The sequence below is a fragment of the Haemaphysalis longicornis genome, unplaced genomic scaffold (genome assembly GCF_048455015.1).
Source record: "Haemaphysalis longicornis isolate Haplotype H1 unplaced genomic scaffold, Haemaphysalis longicornis Haplotype H1 scaffold_12, whole genome shotgun sequence".
NCBI classification, from domain to species: domain Eukaryota; kingdom Metazoa; phylum Arthropoda; class Arachnida; order Ixodida; family Ixodidae; genus Haemaphysalis; species Haemaphysalis longicornis.
The window spans coordinates 106,010,610-106,023,840 of NW_027526225.1; the positions used below are offsets into that span (position 1 = coordinate 106,010,610).

At 49.0% G+C, this 13,231-nt stretch overlaps 1 protein-coding gene across 4 annotated transcripts in view; it reads left to right on the forward strand.

Annotated features, from left to right (window-relative positions):
- LOC144163198 (uncharacterized) overlaps positions 1-10,959 on the forward strand; it is a 94,199-nt gene extending 83,240 nt beyond the window's left edge. For 3 of the 4 annotated variants that reach the window (XM_077694032.1, XM_077694033.1, XM_077694034.1), the window contains 4 exons: positions 3,154-3,244; positions 4,313-4,385; positions 5,269-5,463; positions 6,770-10,959. In XM_077694032.1, coding sequence (XP_077550158.1) covers positions 3,154-3,244; positions 4,313-4,385; positions 5,269-5,463; positions 6,770-8,257 — 1,847 coding nt within the window. In that variant the 3' untranslated portion in view covers positions 8,258-10,959. The remainder of the gene's footprint in view (positions 1-3,153; positions 3,245-4,312; positions 4,386-5,268; positions 5,464-6,769) is intronic. The other variant, XM_077694035.1, reaches the window with a different exon arrangement.
- Positions 10,960-13,231: the final 2,272 nt, after the last annotated feature.

The window sequence follows — 13,231 nt, forward strand, 5'->3', positions numbered from 1 at the left end:
ACCCAAAGCACCGCGTTGTTGGTTGTTGTTGTTCTGTGGAAGCGTTCAATAAACGTTTCGATTTTGCATCGACGGGGTAGCATGTGCTGAGAGTACCAGTTGTTCACAAGTTACTTTAAAATGTGAATTAGCATGTGCGCGAATGGACAGCTTTGGTGGAACAGGCGGTGCATCGCAAGAGCCTAAAATCATTTGAATGTGGTTTTTACATCCGAATGCAGTACTTGCACTGCTATGCGAAGCAGGGACAGCTTCAACACCTGACCCAACCATGTTGCTAATATGACACAGTTCCTACAGAAACAGGAAAATCGTCAATACTGTTTTTTTTAGCGGGGCCTTTCAGGGGTTCTCTAAACTCTTCAAACCTCTGTCCCCGTCGCTATCTCTCCCTCCTGCCAAATCCTCCCCTGTCACTAAAATTTTTCACTTGTTAGAATCCAACTTCCTCATGTTCCACGTCTGCCAAACGTCGCAAGGATTTCTTTTTCCATCATCGCCTCGACCAGCCAAGCCAAGCCCATACAACAATGTTATTGGGGTCGGCGTGTTGCTGATCCAGCATTGGCAAGCGGCCCAGCATGCTTGCTTGCTAGTGGTGCGTGAACGTGTCACTGTCCAACGCCAAGATTATTAACGGGTACGTAGACCCCGCAGCCAAGCAGGATGGACTGATGCAGGATCATACATTTCGTGTGACGAGGGTACTGTTTAGATCGAGGGTGCACTAGAACGACAATCGCGTTCCAACAGTGCTGCTGTCAAAAAGACAACAGCACAGCCAGGACTGACCAATTTTCAAAAGTAGAGCTTGTGCGCTCGAGACTGGGATCCGTATCGTCATAGTGTACGAAACTCCAAGAATGAACGATCTGGTGGCAAACATTTCAACGCTTCACGAATTTCGCGGTGTGCGTGAATTCCACCATGCAAGCAAGCTGGATCACTTATTTCAAAAGGAGCTTCTCTTCCAAAGAAAATGCGACCGTGGCTGGACACCTTTCTCCGCAAGCTCCGGACTGACAAATACAGTTCACTGAACTTGGAGCATGTTCAAAGCTCTGTGATTTTATGGTGTTTGAAATAAACAAATAGAAGAGTTGCCACAGTAGTGGTGGTGAAGTGTTCTATTTGGTTGCACATATGACATCTACGACTCTCTGAGGCTATCAAATAAAGGAGAAAGAGAAGATGAGGAGGGAAAAACATATATTGGAGCCGATATGGCAAAAAAGGAGAGAAGGAGAAGGAAAAATTGGCGCAGATTGCACTGGTGGGGCAGTGCTGGAGAAACGGCAGAGCGGGCTGCCCCTCTTCCTTTATCGGAGACCCAGCTGTAGCATCATCATCATCAAAAGCAGCAGCCCACAAGGTCCATTGCGGGACGAAGGCTTCTCCCATCGACCTCCAGCTGCTCCTATCCCGCGCCAATCAAGTCCATTCTTGGCCTCCGAATTTCCTTATTTCGTCCCTCTATTTAGTAATTGGCCTTCCCCTCCTTCTAGACCAGTCTCTGGGTATCCACTCTGTCATCCTTAAAGTCCACCAGTTGCCATTTCGCTTCATTACGTGGCCAGCCCAAGTCCATTTCTCTTTCTTTATTTCAACTACGATATCTTCGACTCTAGTTTGTTCTATGATTGAGGAAGCCCGTTTCCTGTCTCTAAGTGTTACTCCGATCATGATTCGTTCCGTGGCCCGTTGAGCCGACCTAAGTTAGCTTTCTAGCTGTGTAGTAAGGCGCCAAGTTTCCGCTCCATATGTCATCACCTCACATTTATTTCCAAACTTACCGCTGAAGGTTCTCTCCATGACTGGCAGGCCCAGATCATTTCGTCCGCAGGCTTTCACACCTCTCCCAAAGTGGACCGCGTTTGGACGTGCTAGAACCCACGGCCAAGTCCAAAGTGAACACCCATTCCACGAACCCAAAGGAAATGCTGTGCGCCCGGAATGCGATGGGTAGCTCAGTCAGCTAGATGCTGGTTTCATAACGCGAGAGACCCAGGTTCAATTATAACCACAGATTTTTTTTTTTTTTTTTTCTTAGTTTGCTGCACATGATATAGTTCCCCACCTCTGTTAACCCTTACCCCTCGGCACTTTGGGGTGGCCCAGTGGTTAGGTTGCCAGTATCACGGTGTAAAGGTCTTTGGTTTGATTCCCAGGACCTCCCTAACCACATTTTTTTCTTGAGGCTTTGGGGTTTTCTGTCTATGACGGGTGGATTTGTGTCTGAAGCGAGAGAGAAAGGTTATGAAACAAAAAATGCATGCAGATATGCTGTTGCATAAAGTCAGAGGCAAGAGAGGTGGCTGATACACATACTACTACAGAAAAACTTGAATGCTGAACAGGGAAGCCTCCAAAGTACCGCTTTGTGGACACTAAAGACTTTCAGGCACTCCATGTCGACTCCACACCTCTCTTATAAAAACGCCTTTCACAAAGCGGGGTCGGCCTTCTGGGACTATGAGCCACTTGCATGGGCTCAGAGTCACATCAATCAGCCTTGCACTTTCGTGCACAGAATGTAAACTTCTGTGCGCAGGTTATGCAGCGTCGCCGTTAAGAAGTTGCCTGCCGTAGTCTTGAACCATTGATGTAGTGCAGAACAGGGGTGTATCGCAAGCTCACACTGTGCACATATCAGTGTACGTTCAGAACATATCAGTGTAAATGTAGTGCAGTGCACACTCAGAACACTGTGCACGTGTCAGTGTAATGTTAACACTGGTTGTTCTTCCTAGCAAGAGAGTACTAAGTACAGCCATGCAATTTGCTGGAAGAAAAGAAACATTTCACAAAATAAGGTAGGAACGGCTCATGCTTGCTGACTAGACACATCCTGAAACGTTGGAGTTGTAATTAACCTAGTTTCACAAGTGCTAACTCTGGTGCAGTTGACGGAAAGAAAGGGTTCATCTGTCTTGCCTGAACATTATGGTTCGTAATGTTGTGGATCAAAGCGGCCGCAAAAGGCTAGCTTGTTTCCAGTGGCCTATGGAGGTCGTTGTTGCAAACATCAAATGACTTTGGTTGTGGTGGCAAGTTGGTTTGCCCTCGAGCTACGTGCCATTAAATGTGCTCTTCGCTTCCTTTTAGGGGTGTTGAGGTACAGCGGGCTATATGTCAATGATCTGTGTGTTTCAGGACCAGCTATCCCCCTTGTGGTTGGATTTGCCGTTGGTGGAGCGGTGGGCTTGACCGTCCTGGTCTTCGTGCTCTACCTCCTAGCAAGATGGTAAGTTGGGCCGTTCTACTCGTAAACTAATTCGTGTTTATCGCCTCTGCGTTAATTAGTGGGGAAAATTGTTCGCGTTGTCGTCTCTTTTTGTGTGTGTGTGTGTGTGTGTGTGTGTGTGTGTGTGTGTGTGTGTGTGTGTGTGTGTGTGTGCGCGCGTGCGTGCGTGCGTGCGTGCGCTAGGGAGCATGCCCTCATTCATCGCCGCTGTTGGTCCTCCATTTGAGTTTTACACGTCGGCGACGTGCTGTCATTGCTGGATTTTCGCACTGATACTCTGGCTACGACTCCAAGAACTCACGGTGCACTGGTTAATTTTTCTAGCCCCCCCCCCCCCCCCCCCCCCCCCTTTTTTTTCCCCCTTTTTCTTAGCAGTAATGTGCGCGTCATTTGTTATAGAAGTCGAGTTGGTGAGAAACGGTTACCGTAAAATTCCGAACAAGCGCCCCCACCCAAGCAAGGCCCCACCCTCATTCTGCAGTTACACACCCCGGAATCCACTGCACCCAGGCAACACTGGCATGCCACAGACAGTCTATAATCCAATCCAATCCATTCATGGTTAGCAGCTCGATACCTCGGTCTCAATGCGCCACTTCTCATTTTTCTTTTGGCAGCATGTGCTCGATTTTGTTGCCTAGGCACGGGCCGCTGTACCCAAGAATACTCTAGTACGGTCGTTCGGGGGTTTGCGGCACAAGCAATGCACTGGGTATCTCGGAGGAATGCGACCTGCATGGGGGACTGGCAGGGCACCAGGAGACTGGGGTGGACTTCAAGCGGAATTCTGCAAACTTTTTGTTGACTTGGAGGAGTCTTTCGATGACTTTGAGAGCAATGACCAACATTCTTTGGCAAAATGTTAGGTGCACGTGCATTCTGCGTTCTTTTCCTGGCGGGGTATTATTGTTGCTACCTTCTCGAATTTCGGCGTCCTTCTCTTGCCCGCAGGCTTTCTCGGAAGTTTACGGTATGCGACCGTAATTCTGTTGTCACGTGATTTTTGGCAGTACAGAAACACAGGCATTCGTCCGAGACTTACGCACACTTGGACCTCTTCTTTTGCAGGATGAAGAAGAAGGTCGACATGATCAAGGAGATCAAGATCCAGCTCCCTGATGGGCTGGACTCTTCGGAATCGGTGAGTGTGTGCACTTGCATAGCACACTGCTTCTTCCTCTGTCCTCTCTGCGATCTGTGCCTTACTTTGATAACGTAGTGTTAGCCTAGCCTGGTAAACCATCGAGCTTGGTAGTTGCAGCACGAATTACACAAAGCTGTGCTTTGCTGTACATTGATAACCTAACATTGGGCCACGAAGCTTGTGAACTCCATTGCACGTCTTGCAAAGCGGCACTTAGTGATACGAGCCTCTCACCCGTGTTACTCTGTCTGGATTTTAGACGTGGGCTAAAGATAAATACTTCCCAGCGAAACTAAGCTTCATGAAGCTGTTAGAGCTACAGGGAAGGCCTGTGATTTAGAAATTTCCGGGGAAGGTGAAAGTTAGTGGTGAGCAGGACCTTGTCATTTTACTTTCAGCATCGAAATTCTTGGCACAAAGAAATATGATAAGAAGAAAGGAGAGGGCTTTTTTGGGCTTGTCTAGTCGCTCTCGAGGTTTTATGGCAGCACCCAACTACTACGTTTATGTCTAGTCAACACTTTTTTGTAGGCAAAAAAAGCTTTGTTGCTGTCGCTTCCAAAAAAGATGCATCAATAAATTGAGTGTACTCTGAAAGTGAAACTATTTTTTTTTTCCAACTAAAAAGAGGTGCAGTTGACTGAGTTTTGGGACGATTGGATTACTTCGAAATAAGTTTTTAACTGCACCGAATTTAATTGGCTCCTGAACGGTCACTGCAGTTTCCTGCACCCAATCCACAGTCTTCATTTTTCTTTCTTGCGTGTATTACGTCTGCTTTTGCGCGATGCTGCGCTAGACACGGCCGAAAGAGAAGAACGCACGCAGCATGTGCAGTACATGGCTTTGGCACTTCTTTCCTTCCCCTCCCCCCTCTCAGAACCAAATGCACAGCTACAAGAATAACAAGAACGGCTCGGCTGGCAAGGGGAGCGAGCCTAGCAACCGGAGCCCCCACATTGCCTATGGCCGGATGGGCTGCTTTTCTGCCGCTGACAGCGCTGGTCCTAAGAAACGCCACGACTCGGGGCATTCTCAGGGCAGCAGCTCGTCAACTGACGAGGTAATGAACAAGGTGCCCGCCCTTCTCTTTCCCTCTCTCTCTCTCTCCCTCACCCTTTTGCTTTTCACCCACTCGCTCTCAACAAGCTGCAGATGTGCTACTTGATTGTTGTGTACGATGACATGAAGCGTCGAGCGTCTAAGAAAGCGTGCTTAACGAGCCTGGCTTGTCGCTGAACGGGTCAACGCAGTGGACCACGGAGGGTGCCATGCTTTGTGTAACCAGTTTCGAACTCGCGAGCGGGGAACGGTTGGGGTTGTAGGACACAGAATGGTCCTTAGCAGAGTGTGGCTCTTAAGTTCCCCTACTCCCCACAGGGTAGGCTACCTTGAGAATACAATCTTAAAAACACTTTGCAGTCCATTGTCGGGACAAGCCCTCGCGTTTCGCGTTACGGGCAGCTCGTGGCAATTGGTATAGGCTGGCAAAATCTAATGCAGCGTAAACAGGGATTATAAGCTTTCACAATGAGCAATTTGTGCTTAAGTGTAGTGCACATTCTTTTTATAGCAGTAAGAATTGAGGGGTAAATAACGAAAGTTACAAACTTATAGGCATAGAAGCACTAGTGTGTACGGCACGCACTATGCTGGCGGAAGCTGCCCAGCCATTGGGCACGTTGGGCTTGTCTGACCCGATACTGGCCAGCTGGCATAAGCAACATCGCCACTTACCGAACCCTGTTTGTCGAGCATACCCAATTTTTCATAAAGGATTACTATCAACCGTTATCAAAAGTAAGCCAGATACAAATCCGGTTAGAAACAGAGCAAGTGTAGACGGTGATCATTTAGAGGTATCATTGCGCCATCTTGAAGCCAACAATTTGGACACTTCACCGTTCTCAGCGGACTTGGTCAACATGCTAACATTTGTATTCAACACATTCCCTGAATTTTTCATCGCTGATGCCAACAAACATGTGATTTAGTGGGATAATTAAAATTTCCACTTGAAATGTCTCTTTTTTCAGTGAATAAAGCATCGCTTGCTGCGTTGGGGGCATTATAAAATGGCAGATCTTTAGAACAAACCACATTTGCCTTGTCTGCATGGCCCCTCCTGGTCACTTTTTCCCCTTGTATTTGTTGCAGTAAAATCAATTGGGTGTCCTCTTTCTGCGTTTCATGCGACAATGGAGAGCTGGCACCAGAGTTGTCCTGAAGGTGTTGTGCAGATAGCTTTCTTTTGTTTAATGCTGTATACTTTTCAAGTGCCACCTTTTGATCTTGTGGCTTCCAGTACATTAAATTTAATCTTCCCTCTAGAGTTGCAGGCCCTAATTGCGCTCTTTTCGGGACCCCTCCCCCCTGTGCAGTTGCTGTACAAAAAGACTCGGCGCGCAGACACCTTTGGCCGAAATCCCAGTGGTGACAGCAGCGGAGGCAGCACCAACGGCCAGGACAGCGTCGTGTCCGCCAGCACAGCGCGCACGGGCGCCACGTCCTCGTCCTGTGACTCCGGTGCCGAGTGCGACCCAGCCGCGCCCCCCTCCCCCGACTGCCTCCTCCTGGGGGGCGCTCACACACCCCTCGCGCGCTGCCGACCCAACCTCCCCAAACTGGACGAAGACCGCGACCACGAGAGCCAGGACTCCGGCCTCGACGCCGAGGCCACTCCCCCTGTGATCCCTTCGTCAGAACCGCCGCAGTACAGCAAGTTCGCAGGGTCGACCGACGCACCCGAGCTACCCGGTCTCCACGACCAGACCCTGGCCACGAGCGAGCCATCGCTGTTCGAAGGGCCTCAAGACGCTCCGCGGCCCGCTGAACCCCCTCTGCCGCCTTACAGCAAGTTTGGACTGGCCCGAAGCAGCGAGGACGTATCAGCGGTGGCACCTTACACGACCTGCCGGCCGTCTCCCCCTGAAGGCAGGAGGCGGGAGGGTCCGCCGGCCCTTCCCTACTCCCAGCTTGCCCTCCGCCATCAGCCCAGTGCGAGTGCGGCCGCAGCCAATCCCCGTTTCCCGGCCACAGACGTGACCGTGGGCATGGCTCTGGAACAGCCAAGGTTCCTGCCACACCTGAAGACGGCCCCTCTGCCGTTCTTCCCGAAGCCGCCGCCCAGCGGATACGTCACCGTCGGGCAGGCCATGAAGTCGCAGCCTGCTGCCGCCGCCGCAGCCGACCCCCCGTCGGGACAGGGCTACTCGAAATTCAGCATCCAGTCCGGCAAGCCTCTGCTCAGGCCGGACACGTCCGGATACGTTCCGCTCCAGGAGGTGGTCGGTGTTCACCAACCCGTGCCGCCGGCTCCGGAGGAGCCCGCTCCCGCGGACAGTTTCCACTACGCGGACTCGTCGTCGGACGACGTGGCCATCGGCGGCGGCGACAACAGCAACAACGCCTCGCTCGAAGACTTCTCCTTCTCGAGTGCGTCGGCGCCCAGTGCAGACGAACTCGCGGAGTCGCCGCAGAGAGTTGCGCCGACGCCGGGTTACGTCGCCGCTTCCACGGTGCCCGCTGCAAAGCCACCGCCGCTCGACCTGACGGCACACGAGCCACGGGTTGCGTCCAACGGCTACGTCCCCCTGCCGTCTGTGTCTCCGAGTGAAGCTCAGGGAGGTGCCGGAGGCTACGTGACGCACTCGGCCGCCTTCGACTGGGGACGTTCAGTGCCGGAAGAGAACGATGAGGACGAGAGTGCGCTAGAGGCGACACCAGCGCCCTCTTCGGGGAACACGAACGGATACGTCATGCTCCCGACAGTGACAAACGGCGTCGATGCGCGGACGTCGTCAGTGGGGTTTGTTCCGGGAGGGAAGCAGGGGGCACCGCCGTCTGCGCAAGTGGACTGCTCGGTGTGACTCGAGCGAGGCCCCGTTAGTTGGCCGTGAATTTCGGGACGCTAGTGTGTACGTCGCTGCTGGCAGCTTGCAGTATTTTTCGCAGCCGCCTCCCAGACGCGCTAGGTCGGTTGCGCCCCTAACGACCACCGTCGGGGCGCCGTGGTGGCCTGCCGTAACTTGCCTTGCGTTGTCTCATCGGTTCTCGCGCCTCGTTCAATGTAACCTGCCCAGTGACCGCCCGGTACCATTCTCAGGGGGCATGTAACGTATACAGGGGCGGTTCTTCAATCGTATCACGCGAGACCTCTAGTCACGAGCGGGAGTGCGCTTTTTACGTCGCAAGCTCGCCCCCTCAGGACAATGACCATTTGGAAGAGCAGTTTGGAGCTGTGAGGTGGACGAGATCAAATGTCTTCTTATTTTTATTTTTTATTTTTTTTTTCATCCCTTTCATAGCTATTCAGGGAGAGGCAAATGTGGCCCGGGGTACAGAAGCCTCGGAGGTCATTGCCAGCTCACTGTCATAGTCATATCTCATACCCTGGCTCGAAATCTCGAAGGTGTGTGGGTTGATTGCGCGAGAGAACTTTGTAGAGTGCTGCCATCCGAAATCGCGTGATTTTGTCACACTACCTTGCCATTCTGCATTTTTCGAGAAGCGTTAGTTTCTACCAAGTACCTCAGTTGCGTGGGGTAGAAAAGCGGACAAGTGTCTTTTATTGCTCTCTCTCTCTCTCTCTTGTTTTTTTTTTTTTTTTTTTCAATTGTTTGGAACAATTTTTTTATGTAAAATACAAGTTATGGTTGACTTGTAGCTGAGGAACTAAATCATTTATTTGTGCCAACAAAAAAAGCACTTTCTTTTTTATAGTCCTTGGGCTTATCCTTGACCTGTATAACCCAATGTCACAAGCCCTGGGGGATAGAATAGAATCTTTTTGTACAAAACTGCTTCGGACAAGAAGGTTGCAGGTGACCCGGGACATAAAATGTGTCGGTAACGACTGTTTTTGTTTGTTGGCGTGGTTAACTCTCCCACTGTTTGTTCTGATTGTGCAATATGTTTTGAGTACAGCGGGTTCTGGGGTAAGCCTTACGTTTGGGTCTTCAGCACGCTGTCAGATCAGTTGAGGAAACTTCCAGTCACATAGCTAATGTCAAAACACCCCACAAAGCTGGACTGCTGAAGTCCTTTTCACATAGTTTGATTTCTTCAAGGATGACGGTTGCTTCGGAGGACAATGAGATTGGAATTTTTGTACAAACTCCTGCTTGATAGCTTGCCAGCTGTTGTTGTTTCACGCATCGTACCATACTACCTGACCCCCTGCCCGATTTTTTTTTTTTCCTGTCCAGAAGTCTGTAGTTCAAGTGCTCCTAAATGTCGTCATGAGAGCGCTCTTGCATCATTTCTCTCTCATCAATGCCCATTTGTGAATAACCCATTTGCATATCTGGTGTGTCGGCTCCATCGGCTGTCTGCGCCAACACCGCGGAGTTGGCTTTGGTGCTAGGTGTCACAGACGGCAGGGAAGCGGAGCCTTTGACCCTTGCTTTTGTGTTTCGTCACACTCGAAGCAAAGAGGGCGGAAGGCGTTAGTTACGTCTGGTATGGGAACTATTGTGACGCTCTGAGGCTGGAGCACGTGAAATGTTACGACCCAGATCACTTACCATCGTCCTTCGTTCCATCAGGTGCATGTCTTCTTTTTCCGAAAATGCGTCGGCGCACAAAATTGAAGTGCAATGCGTTCAGTGGCGGCTGTTGCCTTTACTGGTTGCCTTACCCCTAAAGGCAGTTTAGAGAGTTTATGTTTTTCGTGGTCAAACGTTACTGAGAATACGTCAGGAGTGCCGACTTCTCCCTAAGTTCCTCCTCAGGCAAGTTTCCTCTGCTCAGATCCCCCCCCTTTTTTTTTCCCCGCGTGTTTCAGGTTTAGAAGGCTACAGTTGTTCTCGTGCCAGGCGCAGTAGTCGTGTGAAGTCAGTTTTTTCTCCGTGTCTCTACAAGAAACCTGTCCCAAGTTAATTTCTGGCCCAGTGGCCCATTCCTTACACTATGTCAGTCTTCTAGCAGTGCTGAAACGCTCGCTCGTAACTCGTTAACTTGGACCAAGCTTGCTCCTGATGCTGCCTCAGTGGACCGACTGTAGTCAAGACCGTACAGGGGCATTTTTGTTTCGAGTGGGCGGCCGCTCTCTCGGACTGCGACGGTATTACCACCGCGCCGCTAGTTGCTACTCCTCCGCGTTGCCGCGGTAACCACGACGGTTGCAGCGGTGGAGTCAATGTAAGCTTCTTCGTAACGCACCTGGTTGTTCTCTGCTCCGTACTACGGCTGATGTTGACATTGTGAACGAAAGTACAAAACCACCGAGTCGACGACAGTGTCGTCTTCCTTACAGAGCCACTATTGTTTGTTCCACCTGTTTTCTCCATCCTCCCCCTCTTCTTTTTTTGTCCTTGTTTACTTTTCACCTGCCTCGTCCCAACGGTAAACATTTTTTTTTTGTGCAACGTAGGGTGTTCATGGAGAGGCTGCAATTCTTTCTCGCGTCTTGTGTGTTTGTTGTGTGTGTAAAGCATGTTGTGTATGGCATAATTAAATGCTGTGGTCCGCAGATAGAGACTGGGAGTGCAGTGGTATAAACCTTGGGACAGGTGCCTGGCATGTTTGCCTAGTATTTGAGAAAAATAATAAAAACTGTTACACACCGTCACATTGTTGTCCTTGCTTTCGCTCCCTCGGAGCTGACATCTGCCAGCACTAAGCCCATTGGGGCAGGTGTTTAAATTGGTTTGTAAACATCTGCATGCGATGGATTAACAATTTTGGTGGATCTTGTCAGCAATGCAATTTGTAATATCACTGCAGCGGTGGATATGGGGCCCTCAGTAGTGGTCACTGCTGACTTTTCTGCGTGAAACAAATGTGATGTTGTATATATAACTGTTATGCCATAAGGCAAACTCTCGCAAAAAAAAAAAAAAAGCTAGGGCTGGTTTTGAGGACATTTTCGTTATTTTTTAGCTTATGTGCTTGACATTTGCACACTAAAGGTATTTTATTTCCGTGTGCTCACATATAAAGTCAGTTTTTGTCTGTGTGGTGTAAGTTCAGAGTTGCGCGACATGTTATGCCCTTGCGTTTTGGACAATTTTATCATTATTTACCTGCGATGTAGTCAAACTTTTTAGCCATTTGTGTTCTAGAAGGACCAGGGAGTGCAACTATATCACGGCAGTAATTTTAGCTTTGTTTCTACAGTTGCCGTACACTTAATAAATGTCAGGTCATTAATAGCCAGTGCTTTTGTAAAATGAACTGCATAAAAGATTGTGCTAGCGAACATAAATTCAAAATCCTTATGGTTTTATTGCACTGCTCAGTTCATAAGCCTTCGAACGCAGGAAAAATGATACAAATCAGACCAGTACATTCCAAGATATTGTGCCCAACAGGTGAACTCGCGGGGAAAAAGTTGTTCCTGAGAAAAAAAGGCACGAAGTTTGAAAACGTGCGTGAAAATGGTCATTTAGGCAACTTTAAAGGGCGACAGCTTTGTCAATACTTATGGAAAAGCTATAGTATTTTGCAGCTACATTCTTTGGGATTTGTAGACTACAGATAAAATTAATACATAAAATTGATTTTTCGGTAAATTTTCGGTCCCCAAGTTAACATCTAGTTGCCTGAAAACTATCGTTCTGTCTCTCTCCTCCTCTCTCACATACACACTCAGCAGCCCACAGAAATTTGATGTGTTTCTGTCACAAGAAAAAATTGACTGCTTCCCTCCAGAAATAGTGATACACACAAAGCTTCACCTCAGTGAAAACCGAAACCACCAAAATCGAAACTCAATGACTACAAAATGAAAACACTTCATTTGGTTGGCTGCACATGTTATACCGTGTTTTCGCGCATATAACCTGCCCTGCATATAATCCACCCCCACTTTCAGCCCGCCAGAGAAGAAAAAAAATCCTGGCGTATTGCACACACATTTGATACAGTAGAGGCTGCACCAAAGCTACTGCTCAAGCAACACATCGCATACTGTGTAGACAGTAAAAGCGTATATTTAGCAAGTAGAATAATACACTGACTGGAAGGCGAAAGTCGCAATTCACTAATAAAATTCAGTTAGAGTGCGCTCGTCCTTGTTTTTTTCTTCCTTGTCCTTGTATGTTTTGCGCAATCGCTGCCATGGAAGGCTTAGTCAGTGTCACTGCGTAGGAGCTTAATGGCACAAGGCGCATTGCTGTGAAGCTGCACTAAAGGAAAATTTCGTGTATTAGCCACACCCCTACTTTGCCACTGAAATTTTCTAATTTTCGGTGCAGGGTATACACGCAAAAATACGGTAGTTCCCTGCTGCTGCTAACATCCCCCCCCCCAGGCCTTTGGGGTGGCCCAGTGGTTAGGTTGCCGGTTCCACGGCGTAAAGGTCCCGGGTTCGTTTCCCGGGACCCCCCTAACCACATTTTTTTACCCGAGGCATTCACTCCCCACACCTGCTTGTCGGCTCTTTGCCTCCTCACCATTTTCTCTCGCACTTATGCTAGCAGTTTCACCCTCTCCACTTCACCAAGGATGATAGTTTTTTGGTAATGCTCCATGGCGGAACTCGAAGCTTGAAAGTCTCCGCTGTTAAAACTTATAAATACTTGTAGTTTGATGTTTTGTTTGAATGTCAAAGAACAAAATGAAAACTAGAAACCATATGGTGATGGTGAACTTCACGTAGGGTTTACACCTTCTCCCTAAAATAAAAAAATATGGCCCATCAAAGTGTGTGTGTGTGGGGGGGGGGGGCATGATATGTAGGTTGTCAAATTTCTGTTGAAAAAAAAACTCAGTGTTTTTGTGTTTTTTTCATGCAATGCCATTTGTTGTAGCGCTTTCCTAGTAAGAAATCAAAATGATTAGGTGTACTGAAAGTGACAGGTTTTGGTTATTGCTCTGAATGTGCTGCACTGAAAAGTAGC